Raw genomic sequence first — 27,807 nt, 5'->3', positions numbered from 1 at the left:
GAGAGTATTTGTCATCCCCAGAGTGAACACTTTCCTGTTCTCTATAATATGGAGTGCTTAATCCTTGGCATTGGTAATGTCCCAGTTTTGTGTTCAGATTTCACCTCAACAAAGGAACTGTATTCAGAAAAATGTACTTTCTCATTTTCTTCCTCTTGTAGGAGCAGCAGAGAAATAGACTTAACAAAACAACCCCCAGACCCTTGTGTTCTTGAGATCATCCCTGTGCATCTTTGAGCCTTGTCTGTCTTGAAGCCAAGGAATATGAAATATTTTGGCAGAGTCAGTGCTGTATCCTTGGCATATACATTTGTAAACACTAAGGTTACTGTTCTGATGGCTTCTCCCTGTGCTTTTTGGAAGAGAATCAAGTTATTGAGTGAATTTTGGAAATAACAATATGAATATTATAAATACTCATTGCCTACCCAGGTATGCATATTGGTGTATAATTTGAATTTCAATTCTGAGCAGTATTTAAACTCATTTATCATATTTACAAGAAGCCTTTTCTCTCTCTCCCTCTCAGAAGCTCTTGGTTGTTAGGGACAATAACTGCATTTTAAAAAACAGGTAGGCTTCCCAGAGTACAGAGTTAGAAGAGGACAGTGTTCCAAAGGGCACACAGCCTTAGACCTGGAAGAGAAAGGATGAATGGGAAACAAAAGAGAAAATTACTTTTTCAATGTTGGGTAGTAAGTCTGTCACAAAGTCAGTTTGGAGCCAAGGTTTCTGACTCTCTCATCACCTGCTGGCCAGACCCTGCTGCTGAGTCATCAGAAACCAGAACAGGCCACAGCAAAGCAGGGTGCCTTCCTCCTGACACTGTGCACGTCTTCTCAAAATCATTTGCTGCAGAACAGTCTCTTGATGACAGGTTAGAGCTGTGTGCCTGCCAAAGTGAACAGAGCACGCTGCAGTTCTGAGCGATACCATGAGGAATCACAAGTCCGTCCCTCCTCTCTCCAACACAGCTCAGCGGAAAAATTACTTCTCTTCTAGATATGGAGACAAGTAACTACAAAGCATAAGGTAAATAGTAATTGCACAGCATGCAATCAGGTGGAGGAGTTAACTACTGCAGTAAGTCTAAAAGCTACAAACGGTAGCTGGACCTTTAAAAGGCCTGAATATTTTCCTAGTCATTATATCACTGATTATACACTTGAAAGGAAGAATAGTAGTGTTTTAGTCCTCCTGCCATTAGCTAAATTGTTACTTCTATAGGGCAGCTTCTCTCCAACTCAACCCCCCCAATATTTGAACATTTTTCACAACACCTTGTTACTTTTGTCATTTTCTGCATGTTACCAGGATAAGTTGGAAGACAAAAAAAAAGGATCTGCAGTGGATCACGTTTGCATGGCTAATCTTGTGGTTTTTAATAATGCTTGCACATACATTGCAGGGGGCATTCTTCTCTCCTTTGACAGTGACTGTGTGGTCTCTGTCTGTGATGTCTGAGTCAAACTGCTGCTCAGCTTTCATTTCCAAGCTGTTTTCTTTGTAAGTGAAAGTATTTCTTTTGCTGGCATTCAAGTGCTGTTGGTGTTCAGGCACCATCACTCCTTAAAGATTCCACAGGCCCGTTTTGCCACTGACTTGCATGTCTGGGATCCCACTTGTTTTCTAGATATTTTTGTTGTTTATAATTAAAACAGAATTTAGCAGTGCAGCTGCAGCTTGATTGCAGCTCTCTTAATGAATCCCAAATGAAAACATAATCGTGCTTCATCTCCTGCAGTTGTGTTGACTCAGTGAGAATGAGAGGAATCAAAAGCAGCAGTAATGCCTTTTCCCCATCCTGCAGAAAACTTAAAACGATTATTTGGAAGGGCAGAGTAGATGGTTCTGAATGATGAAAAGGAGAACACTTCTGAGAACAGAGATATGCTGTGAAGTTGTATAGCTCAGACAGTTTTTACTAATAATGCTACTTTTGTAATAATACCCCTTTGTTTTTTAAGGTTTTTTCCACAGGCAGCATCAAATAACTCACTTGGGGCTTTTCTGGAAGTAAAAGGTTGCATCTGAAAGAATTCTAATTTCAGAGAAAACCCAAAATATTCAAAGCTTCGCTTAGTCAGCAGCATTGTACAGTGCAGGTGTCAGGCACTTAAATTTGGGCAGCTTTTTCGTGATGATGGAGAGAAGTCACCCAGACTGACTGCAGCCACTGACAAAGCAGAAGGATGACAGCGTGAGTCACTGCACGTGTGAATGTTTTTGAATTTCTGATTGTATTGGAGTGGTCTGGAAATGCAGCACTGAAAGTGAGCAGCACCCATTAAGTCCTCTGAGTTCTCTAATGGCATCTCTCCATCCAGTGCTTTTCTTTCACTGTAAAGCTTTGCTTTCTGTCATACAGTAAAAATTGTGATGCTCAGCTGAAAGGCAGGAATTCATAAGTAGCCCCTTGAATGTGAATCACCCTGAAGAAAGATGTGTAGTTTAGTTTCAAAATTATCTGTGTCCTGACAAGTGTCTTGTCCTTTTTCCGTTACTACTGGCATAGAATGGTTCCAGTTGGAAGAGACATTCAATGACCATCTAGTCCAACTGCCTGATCACTATTGAAGATGTGCATCAGAAGTTATCTAGGAAAGTGAAGCTGAGGTTAATTATTTGCACAAAATTAAAGATCCCTACAGTGCTGTGTTGAATTACATTTAAAAGTACACCTGTTTTTGAGTCCCCATCATGGCCTGTGTCCCATATATGGTCTGTCTTAAAATGTCAATTAGGTGCCAGTGCATCTGTGTGCAGGATCTTGGTCTGAGGACTGGTAATGCTTTAGAGAATAAATCCCTTTATTTCCAGTATTTGGAACTGGCTGGTAAAATGTGCATTCAAAATAATGGCTATTCTGTACTTAATTTGAACTATTCTAGCTCATTTCTATTGATGTTAAATTGAACTTTAAGAATGAAGAAGGATAAGGATAGAAATTAAATTATTATGAGATAGGTCTGCCAAGCTTTATTCTAGGGCACACAGAATTTATGGCAAGACAAACTTGGCTTACCTATCAAGACAGGAGATTATAAATTAATTTATTTAGAAAGAAGATGAAATGCTTATTTTTATTTAATGTCTGATGGATTGTTCTGCACATTATCAGAATAATTACTTCCTGTGCTTACATAAGGAACACATTATTTTTCTTTAAACTATTTTGCACCTCAAGTGTTTTGTCCATTAAAATGAGTCTGGTTTGGTTTTGTTAATTCTGCATAAGGAAGCATTTGTAAACATGTATAGTGAATATTTCTAAAGACTGTTCTAATAAAATAGGTGTTCAAGTATGGAATAAAGCATGAACGAACTAAGCTAGTTCACACACAAAAGTAATTCATAAGTGGGAGATCAGTTTTATTACCAAATCTGCAGTTGTTTCAAGGACTGCCCTGTATGTCTTACAACATAATTTGAATATTGTTTGTTTGTTTCAAACTAGTCACTTTGCAGACTTACCATTTCCTGGTATGGTCATGTGGGTCGTTAGGGGAAAAAAGACAAAGATTGCTCAGTTTCTGGTAAATTTAGAAGCCATATTCCTCTGGGCTCTTGTGAAGGGCCATGCTTTGCAGTAATCCAGGACAGTTTTAGAAATTTAAATCTGAGGTACTGACATTCTTATAAGTAAAAAGCTTGGGGAAGGAGAAGAGTACACTGAAGGTGTATATCACTGAATTGAGTTCTGAAAATATAGGAGTTAAAGCATGGGTTATGTGTGCGTGAATGATACTAAATGCTGTGATTGTTGTAATCCCCTTTTAATAAAGGGATTGACTTGCAGTACAAAATGACTTACATAATTCTGCATGCTGTATTATCCTTTCCAAGGGTTTTGAAGCCTTATGTGTTTTCTAGCCCTCAGTACCTCCTTACTCTATTGAAGTACCTGAAGAACTTGTTTTATGAAATGTTAATCATGATCCTCAAACACAAATAATGAAGTACTTTCTTCCATACTGATGGGTCTATACATGACATGAGTCAGGGGAAACACAGGGCAGAACCTCAGCTAAACCTCTAACAAAATGCATCCAAAGGGTAACTTTGCATTTTGAGATGTGACAACATTATGGAAAAATTTTGGGAGTGTATTGGTTTTGCAGCTGCTCTCTTGAGTCCACATGTAAGAAGTGTAACGGGAATGGCAGCACCCACGTGGTACACATGTCACAGTGCTGTCACCTAGCACGGAGCAGGGCAGTGTGTCTCTACCAGTCTGTGCTGAGGTGGTCCCTGGTACAGGCATGGTGGAAGAACCTTGGACAACTGTCTGGTATTTTGCTGTGTCATGTTTTACATCAGCACTAAATCCAATAGTCCAGTTTTGATTATTCCCTGGGTTTGCATGTGTACACACAGACTCTAAGCTCCTTATTTCTTTCATCTTTTGGCAATATCCAGGTTTACCGGTGGGGGTGTTAATGCCTGTCTGACCATTGTTTGACATCTGAGCCTCTCTGGAGTCTAGAAAGGGAAATTAAAGTTTCTATTTCTGTTCACAGAGAAGCTGCTGCACCTCTGATTCCTGGCAGAGGAGTTTCAGCACGCCCACTCACAGGGGAACAGTGATGCTGTGCAGAGAGGAACGGACCTGGCTGCAGTAGAAAGCTTGGGTTGGAGGGAAGGGCACCGAGTAAGAAGGCAAAAGAATTATCTAATCAAGGAAGGTCTTAGTGCCTCAGATACAACGAGACACAGTTCTCATGAGCTCACAGGGCTGCTTCAGGGGGCAGCAGGACTGCTTGCACTACAGATCTCTGCTGATCTGTCAAAGAGGCCAGCGGGATTTTAGCAGTCTTGTGGGTACTCCCTGACCCCTGCCCACAGGAGAGTTCCCAAACAGAACACCCATTTGCTGCTGTTTTCCTTGTGACCATCTGTCTTACTGTTGGATCCAGTGGAATGCCTTAACAGTAGGAAAAGCTAAAAATCTCAGCTAAAAGCCTTCCTGGTTTCCCCTACCCCAACAGCTGAAATACAAGAGGAAAGTAATCTATCTGGCTAGATGCTCTACCTTCCCTATTAGGTAGAAAATGATTTTTCAGAAAATCTTGATTTGGATACATATCCAGCTTATGTGTTCTAGTTAACCTAAATTTTAGGCAAAATCTGTCTTGGCTGAATGCTTTTAAAAAATAATATGGTGGAAAGTAGCAGAGATCCAATATCAGAAATGCTGCTGGTCCTGCTAACTTTAACCATCTGCTTGTCTGTCTGTCTGTTTAGCTGCAGTGCTTCCCATCAACATTATCAGAGTACTGTGAATCCTGCCATGAACATCTTTCTAACTGCTAAGCTGGCATTTCAAGGCAGGAGAAAAAACAGCTTTTGTCCTTCAGAGATAAGCCCTTGAACCCTGGGTCTAGACAAGCAGGGGACAATGTGACTTCAGGGACATATGGGCTGATTTAAAATGAATGGATGTATTACACATTTCTCCTGCTAGTGTGGGGACATCTGCCTTTATCTAATACCATCATGTATATATATATATGTGTGTGTGTGTGTGTGTTTAGTGGGAAAATGTTTATCTTCTGTGCACTGTTTAGGATTTCTCAGTCATACAGAAGTACTTAAGATTAAGACCTTAATATTGAAGAAGCTCTCTATTGTTAGAGAGCAAGCAAGCCTGCCAAAGTGAGATTGGGTTGGCAGCTCAGTGGATTAATGGAAACATGGAGTTGGATTTAAAAGCCCTGAATAATTATCTTTAAATATGCTTAGGCATTGTGGTTTTGCAGTTTCCCTGGGGAATCATTGTATTCTCTGCTTCAAAAATTACACTGAGGACATAACTGAAACTATAGCACAACCTTGCCTACTGGCAAATCTGCTTTCATTCCTGGGGCTTAAATTCCTCTGTGCACATCTGTACACTAGGAGTGTCATTCCTTGTGGATTTTTGCTTCTTATTATATTGTTGCCACAGGAACAATTTTACCCAGACCTTAAAAACAAGAGGTTCAGAGCAGAGCTGAGCAACTTTCCTATCTGAACAGAGATCTTGCTTAGGCTTTCAAATAAGCAAATGATGCTATTTGGAAATACTGAAGTGAATATTATGTTGAGGCTTGTGATATGTGCTCTCAATAAGGCAGCCAGAGGAAATTTGAAAAAGACTGGCTTGGCTGGCTGCCTGACTTTTTAAATTTTTTTTGAAACTCCCGTCTGTGAAATTCTGTGGTGTAACCCATTTGTAACCCATTTCAATAGTACTTCATTCTCTGATAGATATCTGAGTCATCACACTGCAATGAGAGTATAGACACAGTGTGATGCATTCTGAGATGTCTTCAGACGAAAGTCTTGAGAATATTTTCATTGTAGGAAATAGCTTTTTCTTATTTATGTAAGAACTTAGCAGTCTGAAAGGTGTCTGGACTTAGATTTGCTTTACCTGTGTACACGTTTCTGGGGATTATCTCAATTTCAATTTAATTTGCCACTTCATGCTGTAAAGCTCTCAGGGACTCTCTAATTTTCAGTGAGAGCTCACTAAATTAAAATGAAATTGGCAGCACTGAGAATGGCAGTGTTGTCCTGAATTTCTGTTTATACTGCACGAGAGCTGCAAATAAGGCAACAGGACACTTGGTTGTTTGGTACTAGATCCGATTGTGCAGCCGAACACCCTTATGTTCTGTGCAATTGCCCTGAAGACAGCTTTTTAACTTGCAGGATGCTGTGCTCCATGTGACCAGTGACACATCAGCTGTGACACGCTGAGTTCTTTTAAATGTCATGGATCTCAGCAGTTTTCAGCAACGTTTAAATTACATATAAATTTTCCCCTGCTGCTCCCTGGATTGATTTCCTGTGAGGCTGGAAGTACTAAATGTTGGAGGATGTAAGAGGAATCAATGTCGGTACCCCTTGTAACTGTTTTCATCATCTTAGTATTCCAGTGTCCTTCAGTAGCTCTGTGAACCTGCAGCACCTAGGAGGGAGTAGATTGTTCAGTCTAAAGAGGACAGGAAAACAGTTGGAAAAGGATGAAAGCAGCATCAAGGAAAAAAAAGGTAAACAATTGCACTAAACATTGATATCCATACCTTTGACCTTGTATATGCTGTATGGGGTACCTGAGTTCCCCCTGCTCCTGGTGACGGTATTGGCTGCAGTGCTCCAGCTAGGAAGTTACCTATATGACTGTGGGGGGTGGTAAGATGAAGACTATCAGAGGGATGGACTGATTGCCCCTGGCTGCAGTACCAGTAGAGCATCACAGCTTTTGTCATACAGATCTGAATCACAGCGTGCTACAGAGAAGGACTACTTCAGTCCCAGAACTGAGAGAACCACTGTCTACACAAGACTCAAAACCTCCAAATCTGCTGAATCACAGGGACTAGGAGGACCCGAGAGGCTTTATATACACTGCACTGTGTCTGTTGTGATTGAGCTGACCATGTATTTCAAGGGATACTGCTCAGGTGCCAAGTGCTGTCTGCCCAGGTCTAGTGTCTGTTTCCAACCTTCTCCCATACTTTTCATCTATGTTTTTCCATACCTGTCACTTTTGGTTTCCCTTCCTTGCCTATCCTGGTGCAGAATTTTGGATAAATTGGAGTACTGTGTCATCCACAGCAAAGATTGCTTGCATTGGTATATTCTAGTTCTTTGAAGGACCTTTGTACCTGGATTTTTGAGCATACATTAACGCTTCATTCCATCAAGAGAGGGATTTGCAGCAGGCTTTTAATTGTGCCAGTTTTCCATATGATAATTAAGCGCTCACAGGTTTAAAAGAATTCAAATGACCTTTTGCTAATGAAGATTGTATTGTGTCAGGGTACCTAGCTGTGGTGCAGAGTTAGGAATAAGGTGTTCAACAGGGAAGAACTCTAATGCACGGACTTCACAGGAAGGAGATTTAAAACTTCAATTTTTATTAGCACCAAATATCAAGCAAGTTCCATGACAACAAGCTGTACTTCCAAGCTGGTGAGTTGTGGGTTTTTTTTGTTTAGGGAAAGTGAGTTGATAATTATATGACACATTACTTCAGTCTAGGTACTTTCTTGCATTTGCAAATCCATAATTCCTTAAGTTTTGCACAGGTCTGAGTTCACAATTTCTGTTATTTCCCCAAAAGTAGGAGTATTTTCAGCCATGAGATTTCAAGGCATCTTTATTTTGAGAGACCAAGTAACATAACTTAGCTACTCACCAGAAGAATAGTCAAAAACACCTCTCGCTCCTAGGAGGAAATATTCCTGTTTCTTTTTCTAACATTCTTATGTGTCCAGTTCCTGCAGCTGAGCTCACAGTGTCAACATTTTTCCCAAATAGTTTCTCTTGTAGCTCAATGCAGCTTCCTTATTCAATGAATTCCAACATGACTTTCAAATGAAGTTAATACGGGCACAAAGACAGTGGTCATTGCTGGGGAAGGAGATCTGTGTGGTGCTCTGAGGATTATAAAGAAGCTGTTAGTGACTTTATCTGGTATAGGGTGATAGAGTGAGACAAGGTGTTCCAACTAAGCACTCAAGCAGCACCATGGATGAAGTGCTCTTCTCCTGGCATACTTGCGCATTGAGGATTGAGTCTGTGAACAGCTTTAACTCCCTGGGTGGGGGAGGATTCAATTCCTTGAGAATTGGCCCCCACTCCTCCCCCCTCCCCCCCCCCTTTTTTTTTTGTAGAAGTTGTCTTGGACAGGCTGCCACAGCACAAAATGTGAGGGATGCATATGCTGCTCTGGTGACCTCAGTAGTGTATGGATGCATGTGAGCATTTCAAAAGAATAGCAATGGCAACATTTCTAGGCTGAAGCATTTTTCAGCTCAGTATTCTGGGTGCTTACTATCCAAGCTGAGATATAGTATCAGAATCGGTTGATGGCATCTGTGGATGATGCAATAACACTGAGTTTCCAAGGTAAACTGGGTTAAAAGAAAAAATAATTATCCTCACAGCCTTTGTTTCTCTGGGGAACACTGAACAACTACTGACTGTTCGGCGGGGTACCTGTGCTCATCCAGCCATTTGCCTGTTTGCATTGGGGAACTGAGGACACTGAGAGCAATTCTGGTTTAGTCACTAGTTAGGTCCATAACTAGGCTGACATGAACCACCTCGTTACAGTACTCCCTTTTCTCTGCTATGTAGGGACTATGGTCTTCTAACTCGATGTCAAAACTGAACTTTGTAAAGCCATGTAGGATGCCTATCCTTGAGTTACGCGATACAAATAGTTGAATCCCCTCTGCATTTGGCAGACTGGGACCTTGATTAACCAGGTATCCCTGTGTGCAGAACAGCAAATGTAAATGGTACGGCAAAGGTGGAAGGGCTGGAGCAGTGATGGGCTTAAGCCTTACCGCAAAAGAAGTGTGTTTGTGGAGGTGGGAGATGATGAGGTTCATCTGAGTAGACTCACAAACCAGATCTTGAAATCCCTTTATTACTACAGTAGTATGTCATGTCTTCAGTATGAATGCTTTATACCTGAAACTCTTGTCACTGTCCATATGGAAAAATAAACACATAATACACATTAACAGCTGGGTTTTTATGCTGTACTTTGTTTCATATAGATTTAGTTATATACAGTTATATTTTATTGTCTTGGCTGTGATTTGAACCACATTCTGTAATAGCAGTGCCATGGGAATGTAAGGGGAGGTTTACAGTGGATAAGGACCCCATACTTTAAAGTTATTCTCGTAACCACAATTACTGGGAAGTCTCTGTTAAGTTATTCTGTAGTAACAAAATATTCTGCCTAAACAACTTCTGCATAAAAGATACCAGGGAGTTGTTTGAGAAACCAGTTTAACTGATCAGCCATTTCTTTATTAAAAACACTGCACATTGCAAGATGACTTATAGGCCCTCTATATATTAATAGCTGTCTAACATGCACTGGTGTGGGTTTGGTAGTGAATGCTTTCTGGCTGTTGCAGGGAGGAATGTAAACTAAGCTGTTCTTACAGGTCAACAAACCCCACGATTTCTAGTGAACAGAATAACATACAGTATTTCTATGGGGAAACAGTTTTATTGGGGGAAGGTCGGGAAAGCAAGGCCTAGGGTCAAATGACCTACGTAGGCAACTGGGGGGATTTCAGAAGAACGGCCTTTCAAATTGCACTCACTAGGTGAGTTGTTAATGATTATCTGTTTGGGGTTTTTAACATGGGAAGGTAAGAAAGATTTGGCTCTGTATTTTGCACTTCTGACGTGTCAAGACAAAGCTCTGGATGAAGTTCTATAGGCTACCCTAAGTCTCTTTGAAAATAAATGCCTTGCAGGCAGAAGATACTTTGTATCACACAGCTAGTATAATCACCTAAGCCTGATACTCTCAGGTTGTGTTAAGTACATTTGACAAAAATGCAGGACGTCAGCTAAAATACTAGGGTAGTTGTTAATTAAAATAGAACCACCTCTGTATATGCCAACATGTAGTTCAGAAAGCAAAGAAAACTGAACTAGGATAGCTACCGGAGGAAGGTATACTGAGTTTAGTTTTTTAAAAACAATGGGATGTTGAAAATCAATAGTGTACTCTATTACCCAGGTTTAAGCTTTAGTGGAAAGACAAATTGGGCCGTAAAGGTAATACAGCTGCTCTGTGCCCATGTATTTCTGTACGGATCATTGTTAGCATTCCTGAAGTATTGATTCAATGGTGCATAAAGGAAATTGAAAAGCAGCATTAAAATGCATGTAAGAAGGGTTCTTTTACATGTACATGGCATGATGAAATTGTGACATTCACTGCTACAATGTAAGACTGAAGTGGAAAGTTTCACAAAGTCAGAAAGGGATTAAAGATAGATGTGGTTAATGAGACCAGCTAGTGGTACACTTAACAGGATGAAGAAAATTCAAGGAATATAAAAATGTGCCTACTGAACCGAGGAAGTTGTAAGAAACTTCCACCAATGGTTTGGGTTATCCTTTGTGAGGTTTCTTGCAACAACCTCTAAAATTTCTGGGTCTCCACTTTCACACCACATCTACCCTTGCCCTTTCAATACTATGCCTGTGGTTTTGTTCAAAATGCACCCAGTTTAGAGCAGTTTCACTTGTGAAACTGTTTGACCTGGAGGGTGCAATAAATTGTATTCAAAAAGGCAGTGTTAGTTCATAGTCATTCCTGTTTAACAGAGTCTGGTGCTAATTTTCTAAGTTTTTCTATGTAATTTCTGAATTTAAGCAACTACCTCAGAAAAAGAGAGGTCCATTTGTTTCAAAATTATCAGTAACAGACAAGTTCTAAACAGAAGATAATTGAGTTTGGATCTGAGTATTTTGTTACGCTGTAAACCTCATCCCCCAGTATTATCTTAATTGTTATCCACTATCACATAATTTCAGGTTGCCCTTAAGAGGAAACAGAAAATGTTATGAATTTACTTGGGAATGAGATAGCCACTTAACAATAATAATAATAATAAAAATAAAATAAATAAATATATATAAAAGGAAGTATAGGTCAAATCAAAGATAGGTAATGAGAAATTACAAAAAATATGTATTCTGTGTATCTTTTTTTTTATTGTGTATACTGTGTGTGCACTTGCACACACATATCTTTGGGCATGTATATACTCACTATATAGCTTGCAGTGTAGTTGACTATAAAGAATACAAAAGACATTCTGTTGTAAACTTTAAAGAATATTTAATAACTTTTTTAAAATAAAAATGTATATTTTATATTTTGTTCTTATATGAATGCAGAAAAATGTATCATTGTAGTTGCAGCGACAAAAATCCAAAGAACTGAGGAGACCTGCCTACTGTGGTAAGATGCCAGTGACAATCTAGCATTCACAAAGAATCCAAACAAAATTTCCCATGGCAAGTCCTGACTTGTTTTCTTACTGTGAATTGTCTAACTCTGTACATGTGAAGATCATTCACGCTCAGCACGAGTCCTTGCAAACAAAGTTAATGAAGAATCTGGTTTTAAAAGAAATGCCACAGCCAGCTGCTGGTTTCTGTTGCTTACCTCTGGTGCCACATTTATAGCACAACAATGAAGCTGAGGGGTGAGTGAATGGCTTCAACCTTCTCCACACTAACAACCTTCTGCCCCATCTACGAATGGGGGCAGAGGCAGCTGGGAGCCACACGCACTGAAAGACGTAACCAAGTTCCTAATTAGTTTGTGAGGAATGAGGGGCATGGGAGGATTCACACAGCAGCCATATTGCTGATGCAAGATAAAATACAGCCATTGTGCAGTTCCTTCCTCTCCATATTGTAAAACATACAATACTGCATTCAAATGGTAATTATTGAATGGAAGAATAAATCTTTACAAGTTTATATAATTTGAGGGGGAGGAGCAAAAGAAATATTCATAGAACAGAAACTGGAGTGTATTTCAGTGATTGTGTGCTATACAATGTGGAGCTAAATAATTCTGTTGTACAAGCAGTAAGATTTGGCTGCTACTGACAGTTACTGTACAGGAAAATAACCATATTCTATTAAGTATACATATGTATATATATTGTTATAATTGTGAAGATGAAAAACTAGAACTATATTGGACTCAATCTAAAAGCTAAATTCTGGTGTTGCTAAGTTCAGCAGGTCAAGCCTCGTGCTCTGTGCTTTCACATCTTGTTATTAAGCAGAAAGAGCAATAAGTATAAATTAGGAGTGCTCTCCTTCAATTGCCTTTGGTTCTGTCTTTAATTTAAATGTATAGAGTCTTCCTTCATGTTTAAAAATAAGAAGTGAAAATAATATAAAAGACTTTATCAAAAGTGACAAAACACTAATGGAAGCAATTGGAATGACTCTGTGTTGTTCTGCATATGTACGATATAAGCAGCCTTTTACATGTGTATTATGTACTACAGGGTAGTTATAACCAACCAGTTCAATGTGAATTTTTATCCATAATATGGAACTATCTTTTTTGATTTTTTAAAAAAGATTGTTGCTGTTACGTATCACAAAATTTTCTAACCTTGTCAGCAGAGAAAGGATGCAATGCTTTCAAGAAGAAAATATGATAAGTCTGAGGCTTGTTATATGCAGTGTGTTCAGAGGTTTGAAATTGGATTGTGCTGGTAATGCTTTAAGCACCGTAACATCTGTCTGGCCTGTGTGAAGAGAGTTAATAAGATCAAATATAGGAAACAGTCCAGTTCAAATTATAAACAAGTTGCAGTAGCATCTCAGTTGGCAGTGAAGGATAGTGTTTAAAAAGAAGAATTATTATCAGCAATGTGTTGTCTGGTGGTTGTGGGGTTTTTTTGTCGTTTTTTTATTTTGTTTTCAGCAGTTAGTGCCGTATGTTTCTGTTGCAGTGACTGAGATTTACAAAGTGAGTATTGCTTATACTCCCTGTAGATACATGTTTCTGAAAACCGAGGCAGTTTATCTTGTTGTAAAGACACCTAAATGGTGGAAAATGATGAGAGGGAACTCTTGAAGTGTGACTTGTCTTCAGTCTCTGTCTCTCATTTCATTTGTTCTGTATGTTTAGCTGAAGTCTAGCAGTCTTCTCTACGAGCTCAGTGCATATTCTTGGGATGCTCACACGTTTGTGATCTCTGTTCTCTCTACACCACCACCAGGGAAATTGATGAGAGTTGCCATCTGCGGGAGCTCTGTTGCACAATGGTTTGCTCTTATCAGCTGAGCCATCATGTCTGCTGTCTCTGTGTTAATTTTTAATGGCAGCAATCACTACAAATAGACTTGTCTACCTTTTATCTTTCTTAAAAATCAATGTTTTATAATGTATTCATCACTCTGTTATGCTGCTTTTCAGCGGTGGAAACTCTGAGCTGTCAGCAGGAGCACCTGTATGTACAAACTACAAACCATGGCAGGAACTAATGGTGAATCTAACCTGTAATTGCATCTATGCAGGAAAGAAAGTAACAGAAAGGAGAGAGGGAAGGAACTTACACCATCTTTTGAAGAGTAGGACTATTGGCAGGTCAGCCTGGGCTCAGGAAGCAGAGAGCATTGAGACTGGTGATTGTAACACCAGGAGTTGGTCTCTTGCTTGGGGTACAGTGTGCCCATGTGTGGGCTACTCGGTTTAACCTCTCTCTTGGGTCGGGGTCTGTTAACAAAGCTTGTCAGCATGGCAGTAAAATCCTTAAGTTGTGTTGAGGTCGCTGTGATAGTGAGTGATTAGGAAGCCACATAAAATGCACACAAGTAATAACTTTACTTTCAACTTAGCCTGCACAGCTAAATGCCCCATGCTACAGTGGCTGGTGCATAAAGGTGGGGGTAAGACTTTAAAAGAAACTTACTCTTTCACACACCAGACTGCTCTAAGCACTTCCCCACAAAACATGGAGTAGCCTGAGGGTGAGAAGACCGCAGGCAATCAGCGAAGATGGAAAAAAAAAAAAACCCAAAACCTAAGCAGTGAGAGTAGTATTTGTCAATGGTGCAGGTTCAGAAATGGTTACTTACAGGTGTTAAGGAGATTGTTCAATAGGCTGTGGGTCTGTGAGTCCAGCTTTACTGCTGGAAATTGCCTTTAAATCAAAGTAAGCAAAATGGTGACAAGTGTCATAGCTGAGACTTGCTGTTGTAAGCACTAAAGGTACTAGGTAACCTTTTTTTCTGCCTGGAACAGCTGCATTGAGCTTTCTGGGAAAACAGGGCATTGCAGCTCTCTCTGGGCTACTGTCCATGGCTGAGAGGTCTCAGAGGCGGGCTGCAGGGAGCAGGCCAGCTGCATTGCTCTGTTTGCCTGTTCCCTGCTGTGTCCTTTCCCTGGAGCGCTTCAGCTCCTCCCCGGCACGTGTGCACGTTATTTGAGGCTGCTTGCTGATGGGGAATTGTTTGTTTGAACAACTGGAAACATCTGATTCTTAGTGCCATCACTAGAAAGTGTGCACAGATGGGTACTACATAAATTACTCCAGTTACCAATGCGGGGTGAGGAAATCAGACAACTGGTTTCTGGTTAAGGAAAGTTATGACTTTGATTTCTGAAAATTCCAGAAAATGTGGGGCATATTCTAGCCAACAGCCAGGCAGAGGGAGACAGGTCTGAAAAACAGAACTGAGAGGTGACTCCAGTTCTACCAGACTGATGTGTCTTGGCTGTTGTAAGCATGTAGTTGGAAAAAACAAAAAAAGCTAAGCATAAAAACATGTTTAAGTGTTAACTCTCAGAAAAATGAACAATGTGCAGAAGATTTTTCCTCAGCAAGGCAAACTCTATCATGCCTGCAGATGATGATATCCCAAAGTAAATTAATGAAATGGTGACATTCAGGGAAGGAGCAGCTGACAGCTTTGTACGGACTTTCAGGTGTGGAAATGAGTGATATTTTTTGGCAGACTAACTTGAAACAGGGATGATAAAAAATAAAGCCATAGTCGAATGACAGAGAGAGCCCACTCACAAGTTGTTTACTGAAATGAAGATACAGCTGAAAGTAATTACTTGTTTCCCAGAGGTATAAGTGATAGTGCTTCCTACAAGAAATAATACTCAGTTATTTCAGTTGGAATGTAAAATGGGATAGAAAGGTTCCCTCTTTCTGAGGTTAGATGCTGGGTATTTTCACCTCCTTTCAGAACAGTATGTGTATATGAATTTACTATATATTACATAAACAGTCAACCATCTATATGCCACTGGCAATTAATAAGTGAGACAATGTCCAATGTTGTTTTCTCTTTACAGCCAGATCTCACTGTATAGATTCTGATTAAAAGCCTGACTTTGCAGTGCATCAGATCAAAAATACTCCTTTAAAATAACATTTCTGAAGATGATCCTCTCCTGGGTACAAAATTATGTTGAGACACTTGGAGGCAGGACTGCTTGATCTTGACATCTTAGCTGTGTGCAAACTGTAGTAAAATTACAATTGCATTCAGTGCTAGCTGCTCTGTACCTTCTTTCCACACTGAAGAACACTCATTTTCTACTCACTCTCTTCCAGACTGTGAAACGTGAGAAGGCAACCTCACAGGTTTTGCAGAGGTTGCCTCAGCGCAATCTTTTCCTACCATCGGTTTGCAGATGAGCCCCTCAGAAGCAGCCTCCTCTGCCTTGCCACAGGCCATGGAAGGAGCCATTGCTCTCTGGAGGTTTCTTCTGTTTAAAGACAAGGCTGCTTCTTACCTCTGCCAGTGCAAGTACTGGCTTTTTCTTTTCTTCCTCCTTCAGTAAAGTGGGGTGATTCACAAAATCTTCAGAAAGATAGCATTATACACAGTTTATAGTACAAAGGCCGGGGGCGGGGGTGAAAAAAAAAAGGCCAGACAAATGAGCATGAAGGAGACTTCTCCTGTGTCCTTTGGAGGAGGAGCAGAAAGATTGGTAATGGTATCTATGCACAATAGGTGTCTGCCTTGACTACCTGACAATACATGGTCATTGCAAAGGTGAGTCCGAGAATCTAAAAGAAAACAAACAAACATTTTTCAGTAAGTAAAAAAACACCCCAATTTATTGAAACAAACCAAAACAAAACAAAAAAAAAGAGAGAGAGAAAAGCATGCTTACACTGGTTTTGTTCACACACAGGAAGACACATCACACACTGCTTTTCCTGCTGGCTCATGTCTTGTCTGCCTTTTGTCCTACCTGTATTGCTCTTTTACAGAATGAAAAATGACAGCACGGGAAAGTTGATTTCTCTACAGAAACTGGCCACCAGATACTGGGAAGAGGTATATTGAAAATAAATGTTTGGATGTCTTTTGCTCGAAATATTTTATAGTAGCAATCCACAGCTGTGGGGCTCTGTGGTTACCTCTGTAGCTGTTGCTTTGGAAGACAATTGGGCTGGTCCATGACCCAAAGGATGCTGTAGTTTACTTTACTGTACTTTACTTTTCCAAGCCTATGTGTGCACAGGTCCCTATGGGGGAATCACTGGAGACTGTCCATGCATTAATCATAACCACCAATGCCTCATCAACAATGTATGTGTCTTTCTACTCAGCCTATTCAAGAGAAGCAGCAGGGAGGTGGTGGTTCTTTCCCCAGCCCAACTATGGACCTGCTGTGCTGCCTCTGGTAGATTGTCTCATCAGAAAAGGGGATGGGGAAGAGAATCTTGTTTTCCTTTTTGTTGTAGTACTTGTATGAATGTACTAAGTGGTTGTTACTATTCCTTTGCAACACCATTGTAAAAATGTCATTGAAATAAAGGTTTACCAAGTAGATATTTTTTTGTATTAACTCTATTCTAAGCACTTAATTTGACCACTTCAAATTTACTCTTTATAGAAATAGTAGTTCCTGTTAATGAGTATTTTGAAGGAGTACATGAATAACACATATAATACTTTAAAAATAAATTTTAAAATACGTTTTAAAGCTGTTATCTTCTTCATTTCCCATTCTTCCACAGTGAAATAAGATTACTAGGCTTTAGTGAGCTGTTTTATAGTAAGCATATGCCTTTTGGAAGTTTCCGTGAATACTGCCTTCTCCTTCCTAGCAGAAGAACACCTACAGGATGCAACTATAAGATTGTTAACATGAAAAACAAAAGCTGTTACATGCTTAGGGCCAGTCAACACTGTAACAGCAACAATAGAGGGAGCCCAATTCATTTTAGGTGACAGTGCATCAAAACTTTCATCTTTAATTAGATTGAGTCACATAGCAGCTGCAAGACAGACTAAAAATCTTTTGTGTTCTGAAGGGCTTTCTCTGTATTTCACAGCATTTTCTAGGAATATTAGCATTTTAGAATTGTCTGAAGTGTTTTCTCCTATGCAAACAAGGCATTTCTTTCTGTCAGAAAGATACTAGTCTCTTAAATACCCTAAATATAATCAGGTTCTACAAGAAGGACTGACATGGGCTTCTGTGTTTTTGTTGTATCTTTAAAAGACTCTGTAACTGCTGAATAGATGCTCAAAAGCTGTTTCTTAAAATATGGTAATAATATACTAACAACAGCCTTACGTTGTTTCTGCCATGTGATTGTGTTGTGCTTGTTTTCCTAAGCATATCTGCTTACTCTACTGGAAAACAAAAACTCTACTGAATTTGGGCCTACAAGATGTCAGGCATTTGTGTTAATGTTAATGTGTTAATTAGGCAGAATGGCATGTCTCTTTCTCCTGTGTCATGTATTAAGTGGGAATATGAGTGGAATTCTGATCCCAGGCTCTGTCTTGCTGATGCCAGTGGTATGCCATGCAAAATTAAAATAAACAAACAAAACAAAACACAAAACCACAAAAATAAAAACAAGCAAAAAACAAACAAAAAAACCCACCACACACACAACAAAAGAGCAACCACCAAAACACAGGTTAATCTGGATTTACGTGGTATTATTTAGCTTAGTGATGCCGTCCTTCCTCCTTATATGTTGCATGTGAAAGAGAGATGGAGCTGGCAACTAAAGTTCTGGCTTCACTGCATTAAGGAACAGGACTTTCGGCCATAAACTGAAGGCTGAAAGAGCCTGAGCTCCAGCCCAGCTTTCACCTGTGCATCCTGAAGGTTTGGGCCATTTGGGCTACATTATGGCCACAACCATGGCAAGGGGGATGAAAGACACAGGTGTGCAAGAGACACTGCGCTGACAACAGATTCTTCTCTGGCCAAAGTCAGGCTGCAAATAACTGCAGGTCAAACTCTAGTAGGCAAGTCCATGCTGGTCCTGCCTACCTAGTTTTCTTGCATTAATAGAAAAGGGACATGGTTTTATTGGCAAGGTTGAGTAATGGTAACAACATTCCAATTTGCAACTTAGCCTAGGACTGAGGATGGAGTTGGTTGAAGACTTAAGCTACCTTTAGTCTATCTGGAAGTTTTAGGTATTTTTAGTGGATAGTCCTTTCTGGGGAATTACTGGACAAATACAGGTACCCTAAAAGCAATTCACCCTACCTTGGTTAGGCTTCTGGCTTTGGATGTCAGGGACTGCCTCTCCCTGAGTCTAATCTAAGCCTTAGAAAAACCACTTACTAAGGTGCAGTGCACCGTAAACCAGAAAAATGTGTGCAGTATTCCTAACTCTATACCTTGTACATAGTATTTTTAACTATAAAAACATAAAAGACTCAAATCTTGCAGAGTTTTATGCTAACATGATGCAAAATTTTGCATTATTAAAAAAGGCTTAGACAGAGTATAGCTGGATCTGTGGTTACTTATTTCGTTAGGGTTAATAGGTTTGGAAAATTAATATTGAACTGTACCTGCACCATAGCTGTGCACAATCCAAAGATTCCCACTGCTAGTAAGTTTTCCTGGAGCCATATTTTCACTGTTTCATAGCAAGGCTGGAAAAAAGCCCCAGAACATTGTATTAGCCACAAACACAAAACTCTACTTCCCTGGGAATAGATGGACAGAAAAGAGCCAGCTCAGACTAAGCTGCTAGGTAGCCTGGATTATCATTATTTCAGCATTGGAGCAACTACTGTGTGTTTCTGGGTTGACACTTGAACACAGAGCACTAATTGTAATGACATACACAAAAAAATGCACTTCAAAAGTGCTGCATGGGCACTGCTCCATATAAATTGGGCCAGTAACTAAAAATAACAAGCAGTGGATTTGCATCCTCTTTGGCCTCTCAAAAACAACTAGAAGCAGTTAAAATGTCAGGATGAGCTTTCCATTTTTTCCACATTTCAGGAAAATTTTTATTATCATATATATATATTGAACCCAAAAGTTCCAGTGAGAGCTCCTTAGCCACTCTGGTGCACATGGGCCTATTTCATACCATTTTCCATGATTTTAAATTGCAGTATGGGCACTCCTGCATTATTTTTTCCTGCTTTAAATTCTGCAGTAGCTGTAACCTTCTGTTCCTGTCCCAGTTTTGGGAAGGGTGGAACTGGCCTAAGTAAAACCTTTCTTTAAATAATGTGTAAGTAATAAATAATGTCTGTAAGAGAACATTGTGCAAAAATTGTGCCCTCTATCTTGTAAATGTACATTACCAAGAATCATTCAGCCTTCAGTTAGTGGCTTCCACATAGGTATTAATATCAAGGAAAAATATTAATGCCCACCAGAAGGCATGGTGTCACCCTGCACTGATCTTCTTGGTACCCTGAATAAAGTAGAACTTTTAAGTCCTTCAAATTCAAAATTTGACTTTGAGCTGCTTGAGAGGTAGAAGGGAGCCATGTTTTGTTGGAACAGCCTCTGCCAGTGCCAATCCATGTGCATGAAATCTCACTAGAAAGTGGTCAAGAGAATTTTACTCATTGTCTTCACAAACCATTGGAACCATCAAAACTGCTTTATAATTCCACTTCATCAGCTGGCCTTACTCCATACCCCTCCTGAGTATGTGTACTACCTGTAACGAGCACAAAGAATTGCGAGCTAATTTCAGAGAAGAAATTAGGCTCTGACTATCTGCTCTAGAAAGATCTTGTGGAGATGTTGTAGGGAAATTACCCCATGGAGTTCTGAATTTGATTATGGCCAAGTGCAGAAACTCGTTGCAAAAAAAATGCTGCTGGCAATTCAGCGGAACAGTTCTCACTCTCCTGCTGTGCAGCGGAAACCCCTGAATGAGTTCCTGGCAGGAGCTGACACCAGTAGGTGGGACACGAAAAAGGACGATGCTGTGATTACCTAGCTAGATCTACCTAGACTGTGCTCTGATCAGTGTTGGCAGGTACTTGTCTGCAATGTGAAACAACGCCTCACAGCCCACTGAAAGAAAAGCCTTCAGCTTGTAAAAATAATTAACTTGGCGGTTTCATTGGAGGTCAAAAGCCACTGCTCAACATGTGCCTTATGAAACCTTCTGATTAAAGATAAGTAGGGGAACAACACACATTGTCATCTGTATAGCCCTGCAAATGGCAAGCTGCCTGCCGTTTACCTGGGTTGCAAAGCAGCTGTGGAGCTGCTGCTGGGGAGCTACTCACCGCTTTCCACCAGGTCCCTGGGGAATGCAGTCCACAGTTCTCACTGAATTCTAAGCAGCAGGAGTCTGGAACCCGGGTTGTATTGTATACTTCAAACCAGTCAGTGTAGTTGGAGACTCCACAGCATCTGAACTGGATAAAGAAGAACCAAGATGATACCCTCAGTATGATGTGTCCCTGACTTCTGCACATTCTGACTTCTGCACAGAGATGGACAGTCAGTGCATTTTGATTACACCAGCAGAGGCTTGAAATTTTAAAGAAATTTTAAAGAAATACAACATTTCCTCAGCTTTACCCAGACAGACCGTTTCCCCCACTCTTTTCTATCTTTAAATATTGTCTTATATGTAGCTAATGTTGATAAAAGATGCAAAGGCACCTATTTGCAGTGCCAGGACACTGCAGGAGCTAAAACAGGACAACTCCAGCCAAAAACTGAAGAGTGGATGTGACCAAGTAGGATTATAACAATTGTTTGCTGTTAGGAAAAAAAAATATTTAAGATACAGACACAGCACTCAGGAGGTGAAGATACTGGGATCTCTACAGCACACTACTGAAATCATGATTGAAGTTAATGAGGCAAATTTCTTTCTAAGCTGTTAATTACTAATCATCTTTGAAAGTCTTTGTCCGTCAGTTAAAGACATATTTCCTCCTTTTGGTGCAGTTCCTTAATGTCATCATCTGATGCCGTCCTTTAAGTGTCTACACAGTGTATAATGACTATGTTAGTGCTAAATCAGGGTTGTTTAACTTTGGTACTGGGATGAAAGGTATAGGAAATGTATGTAACAGTACAGGGAATGGCTCTGAGACCATATTCCCCCTCTGAGAACCGGTATATTCCTGTGATACAAAATAAGCTCAGACTCATTACCATATAGATGTATACACCATCTGTCACTCCCATGCTAACTCGAAAGTATGAATTTGTTGGTATTTAGACACTTTACCACTAATGAGTAAAACAAGATAACACTGGGCTGTGTAACTGCTCTCTGCTATTGGCAGTACTTCACGCCTTTTCGTGCTATGCCAGCCACCTACTTAGCCCCAAAATGACTTGCCAAGATGTTGTGGTTTTTTTTTTTAAATGTGATTTTATATAAGCCTGTATTTTTCATATCTCTATACAGATAATTTCTTTTGCTTCTGACAGACTCAGGATCATGCAGATATCTGCATCCCAGGACCAAGGACCTAATTCAGTTCCATACATATATATATATATGTGTGTGTGTGTGTGTGTATGTATATATATATATATATATATATATATATATATACATATATATATATATGTATATAAAAACAACAATTGTATAGTCTGTGGGTACCGAGGGCTGAGTGTTCAGGTCTTGTTGTACACACAGGATCTGCCATCCAAGACCAACAGAGGGCAGAGGTGTCACATGCTGCCTCTCACATCAGATGTTGCTTCAAGCACTTGCAGAAAGTAGTCCACGATAGAGATGTTTCAGCGTTCACAGCACAGTTTTTCTTCTGCCAAGCAAAAGTCAAAAACCTTTCCCAGACTAACATCTATCCCCAGAAGGTTCTGCTCAGAATTCTGATTTGGTCTGTGGCAGGAATCAATCCTTAGCTGGCAACTGACTGACTTGTGAGTTTACAGGCTTCATTTGCTACAAACTGACTTGAAAGTAAAAAAAGTTTGTGACTATACTTTTCCCTCTCTATGTTCCTGCACACAAGACAAGAGCTCCACGCATAACAGGTCCCAAAAACAGATAGGAGCAGCATGGAACACATGGCGTGCATTTTAGGAAAGCTGGTTTATCTACAAAGCTGACAAGAAGGTCTTGGAGGCTGTCATCGTTAGAGTCAGGAGACAGCTCTTGATAGACAGTGAGAAGTGACAGCTTGTAAATAGCAAGCCTTGGAAATGTAGCTCATCTGTGATGTAAAGAGTACAACAGTATGGGCTGAGGGATTTGAGTGATGTTCTGGCCAAACACAAGTGACCCAAGTTCGCATAAACTGTGACTAGACCCCTTGTCCCCATACTATTGCGTGGCTGAGGGTGTCCAAGTCTGACAGACTAAGGAGATGACGATGAAGTACAGGTTTTGTAGTTAAGGCTGACAGTGTGAAGGACAGCTGTTCCAATGGAGCCTGTGAAGCAGATGGTGGCTAGGCCATGATCTAGGGCTGGGACTGGTAAGCCTGGTAAGCCAGAAGGTCGAAATAGGAAGGGATGCAGTTGCAAAGACAAGCTCAGTTGGACACACATTGCCTGCTCATGCAGCTCCTCCGTGTATTGTGCAAGAGCAGAGGATTAAATATTGATGCTCGCCTGCCACTGCTGGCAGACAAGGCAGTCCCAGAAATGGGAGAAAGGGCTAAGAAAAGTTCGAGGGTAAAAAAAGAGCGAAGTAGCATGAAGATCAGTAGTCTTGGGACTGGAAGAAATAATGTCTGGGACTATAGCTGGAAGAGATGTTGTATCTTTGGCAGACAAAGGAAGAATGAGCTATGGAATTAAGCAGCTGATGATGCACAATACTAAAGCAGGGGAGGGAATGAACACAGAAGAGTACTAACACCAGCAGAAAGCACACAAGTACGTGAGTGAGCAGCATTCAATGAAGACCAAGTCAGGTGAACGGCATCTCTAGGGAGCAGAGGCACTGACCCATGACAGCTGGTCAAAGAGGCAAGAACAGGGAAACAAGCAGCTGCGAGACTGAATGGGTCACCAGTATAGATTCAGCAAAGGGTTCCAGCTAGAAGCCAAAAAGACAGATAAGCCAAGAGCTCAGTAAATTCAGAGACCTCATTATGGAGGCCCAAGTAGAGAAGAGAGAGTGGGAGTGATTTTTGGATCATGTGACAAGTGACTATCCTGTGTGGATGAAGCTGAATGATACGTAGCCAAATTGTTGAGGAAGATAAGGGAATTGTTCAGGAAGAAAGAGATTGTTCAGGAAGAAATATTGATGACAAAGAGCAAAATAAGAGGATGTTTTAGGCTTAGATTTGAGAGAAAAGTACTCTTTTTAAAATTTACAAGGTTTCTGAGCAAGGATTGTTAGAGACACTTGGAGGATGGAAAAACCTCACATCATATGAAGGATAATTTCTGTCACCAGCAGTTTATTGTAGCCAGTTATACCAGACTTCACACTCTTCGAAAAAGGCCGATGTTCTGCCAATGCCAGAAAATTAAACTGCCTGAGTGTCATGAAGCAATTGCAGACTTGATTCTTACTACATCCACATTAATTTTTAGGTCACATTTACAGTCCTGTGTTGCTCCCTTCACTAGTCAAGTGATAAAATTAGACAACATTGCCTAATTGATTAGTTATGTTCCTAGTTTAAACGAGGAAGAATACACTTATGCTTTTTAGAAACAATTACAAACTCACAGTGCTTATTTTGGGTTACCCAGACTAACGCACTTTAAAAGGGGGCAGTCTGTGGAAAATGTTGACTACTATCTTGAACAGTGGTAACTTTAAGACACCTTGGGTCACCTAATTCTAGGGCTTGCAGCTGTGAAGGAACATGCATGATGAGATGCAACTGTGCCTGGCCGGCATAAATGCAGGTACTTATGGCATAAGGTGACAACTGGGTAGCAGTTCTGGGGACACTCTTACAGTGAGTAGCAGAGTTGCTCAAACAAGTAAAGCTTGTCAAATGCCTCTGAGTAACTAAGCTCCCGCTGCTGAACATTTCCAGGGATACTGACAATACACTACTGTTTGTTAACATGTTTCACTTCGGAGGCTCTGTCTCCCAAGATGTCAAAACACGTATTTTCCCTCCTCTGTTAAACAGACATCAGTCAGTTCCCTATTGATTACCCATGGGGTTCTGAAGCAGCTTGTCAGTTCCCGAGAGCCCAGGACATGCGGGGGCTGCTCAGCACGACGATGCAGTTGGAGGTCGTGCTGCTGAGGAGCGCTTCTCACAGCCAAGCAGCACCGAACAGCACTGAGGGCTCTCTGCTGTATTTATGTAATGCACTGCTGCACGCAAATAGTTTTATTTCTGTGTTAACAAGTAATTGCTGCTCTAGTATGGGGTATCTAGGGCTGATAATTAATGTTAAACATAAAGTTTCTATCTTAGTGCAACGAAAACATCAGGAGTTGGCTTCTTGTATGTATTTTACAGGCAAACTGAAGGCTAAGTAAGCCTTATTTTCTTTGCCAAATTCCTGCAAAATCAGCCAGGCTGTGATAGGGTTCATGAAAACAGACACCCCGTCCTTGTTGCAGACAGGTTTTAGCAATTCCTGGATTTCTGGTTTTGTGAATGTAACAGGGAACTAAGGACAGGGTAGGGTGCCTTTTATATGCCTTTTTCCTCGATCACTGTAAAAAGTGGTGAATCAGATAGTTTCATTCTAAAATCACATTTAATGGGTGGTTTGGATTACTTCAGCAGTAATACTAAAGTATGGTTTGATCTAACAGAATTAATGACTGGAGTAGAGGGAGATGGGTCAAATTTTGTTCTCAGTTACAGTGGTCTAAATAGACATGAAAGGCATTACACAGCAGTAAAAGTGAGCTGAATTTGCTCACTTTAGTGAAGCTAATGTGTTTTCTGCATGCCTGGTTAGTTAAAAGGAGAAGTGTTCAAATATTGATCACAAAGATGTTGGGGATAAAGCAACATTTTAAAAATTAATGCCTATTTCTCACTTCCTAACGATCTCCACCTGTAACTGTAACCTAGGTAGTAGGGAGTGTAATGCGCTTCAGAATATATCACATCCTAAACTATTAGAATTTTAGTAGTGTTTAAAAATCACTTTGTACACTTTTGTAGCCTTCAGTCATGATATGCCAAAGTCACCAGCTTGTATTTCTGATCCTTTTAAGGTTTTAAACATGGTTGAGAAAGGCTGTAAGTTTGGTTAGATGAAGGTATTAAAAAGAAATCAACAAAATGTTCTAATTTGAAATGGCTACCTGACCTAAAGGCTTAATACAACTGCAAAACGAGTCTAGTGCTTTTCCTCTAACATGCATTGCATGTGCAGCTCAACCCAACTTTTATCAGTAATCTGAACAGATCAGTCACAGGCCAAAACTACAACTCCTTCCCTAAAGATGGGCCTGATGGACCCTGTTTCTTCCTTGTTCCCAGTTACTTAGGAATTGTATGCTTCTTGTAAAAAGAGGAAAACCATTTCTCAAGGGACAAAGGCTTCAGAGAAGAAAGCCCTCCCCCCCCCAAAAAAAATGGTGCTCAGGCTTTTCTTGCTCAAAGAATAAACACAGTAACAACCACACACAAGTAACGGTGTGTCCACTGGGATCCACATTCCCAGTCAAAACTCCCCTCTGATTTGTGATCAGCCAGTCCCACAGAAATGAAATGCCATCTAAATGTGGTTCTGTCTATGGAAAAAACATTTCCCCCCCCCTTTTTAGCAAAAGTTGCCATACACAGTTGTAGTTGGTGAACGCAGGGTAGGGATGGTATCCATCTTAGCTAACAGTAGGAGAAATGAAAAACTATGCCAGAGCTTAGATCCCACATGCCTGAGCCAACTACTTTAACCATGGTGCCATCCTTCTGCTCAAGCTCTGAAAAATACTTTTGCAAAGAGAGAATGTCAATGCAGAGAGGACAAGGGAGAAGGACTCATTATGATTTCTGCTACTGTCATGTTTTTCACATCATGCTTTATTCTAAGGCTGCTGTTTTCCATCCATGTACAGACATGGCCCATAGCTCAACCAATGACTCATGTCTGCTGGCCCCATTAGGAAAGCCAGCACTGAGACATTGTCCTATGTAGCAATGTGGTTAGCTCTAATGTGGGGGTTTTTTGAGAGCTGCCTTTTGGAAGCCAGAATGCAAACAGCAAGCTTGGGCTGGGACTCCTTTCAGAAAGTCTCTTATATTGCCCTAATCCTCCTATCGGTGATTACACTCTACTGATTAAGGATGTAAGGGATAATGATTATTACCAAACACAAAAAATAATACTTGGCATTTACATAGCACTATTCAACTGCAAAATGTTTTACATAATTAACCATGCTGGGATTGCCTTCTCTGCACCACTGCAATACTCTATTCCTAAATAGTTTTGAAAGATCTGTGTGAAAAGCTATTATGCAGAGCAGTAAAAATGGATCTGTGGAGGCTTTTTGCTTTTCTTCTCGGTGCCCAGCACAGGGAGAATGGAGAACTTATCACTACGGTGCTGTCAAGACAGTGCATGGTAATTTCATAGTTGCCATGTTGGAAAAGAGAGTCATGTAACGTGACAGTACATGGCTTGCGAGATGGCTCTTCCCTATTATCCTTCTGGGCTCCTAAGACCTTGCTAACATGAGTTTCACCTGAAACTTGTAAGATGCTCTTTAAACTGTAATAGGTTTCACAGCCAAAGGAATCATTATGACAATCAAGCATCATCTGTAGCACTACACAGACCACAGACTATTGAGTCCTGCCTCAAACCCAAGCTTGTCACTTAACAGGACCATTTCTTTTAGACAAGAAACCCTGTCTTGACTTTAGAGAAAAAGAATCCACCATCCTGCTGTGCAATGGTATCCTACCATCAGCTATCTATATCTTGATTGTTTAGCTCTTGGATCAATTACAGAGCCCTTTCCTTTCAAAAACCTTTCCTCTTCCTGCTCTCTTTTTAAGGACTGCAATCACATCACTACTTCACTTTCTCCTGGTTATATAAAGCTTTTAAAATTTCTCACCATAATGCAAATTTCCAAAGTTCTCATTATTTGTTTACATCTTTTCTGAATACAATGCAATTTGTGAACATCTTGAAAAAATGTGAGTAGGTGAACTAGACATAATATACATTGTTACACCTATTTTACAGAAAGAGGAGCAGAAGCATGGGGTTTACATCCCATAAATCCTCCAAATAATGCTTTTCCCCCCATCTTTGTTATATGCTTTTAAAAGTTCTTGGGGTGTCACTGAAACCAGATT

The 27,807-nt window shown here is 40.3% G+C and overlaps 1 protein-coding gene across 1 annotated transcript in view; it reads right to left on the bottom strand.

Annotated features, from left to right (window-relative positions):
- Positions 1-16,310: 16,310 nt before the first annotated feature.
- TSPAN4 (tetraspanin 4) overlaps positions 16,311-27,807 on the bottom strand; it is a gene marked incomplete at both ends in the record, with an annotated part of 201,553 nt that continues 190,056 nt past the window's right edge. The window contains 3 exons of the mRNA XM_080344800.1: positions 16,311-16,379; positions 19,150-19,233; positions 20,848-20,979. Of these exons, the coding sequence (XP_080200926.1) occupies positions 16,311-16,379; positions 19,150-19,233; positions 20,848-20,979 (285 nt within the window). The remainder of the gene's footprint in view (positions 16,380-19,149; positions 19,234-20,847; positions 20,980-27,807) is intronic.

This window comes from Nesoenas mayeri (genome assembly GCF_963082525.1).
Source record: "Nesoenas mayeri genome assembly, chromosome: 5".
Classification (NCBI taxonomy): domain Eukaryota; kingdom Metazoa; phylum Chordata; class Aves; order Columbiformes; family Columbidae; genus Nesoenas; species Nesoenas mayeri.
This window is presented reverse-complemented; position numbering and strand designations above follow the sequence as displayed.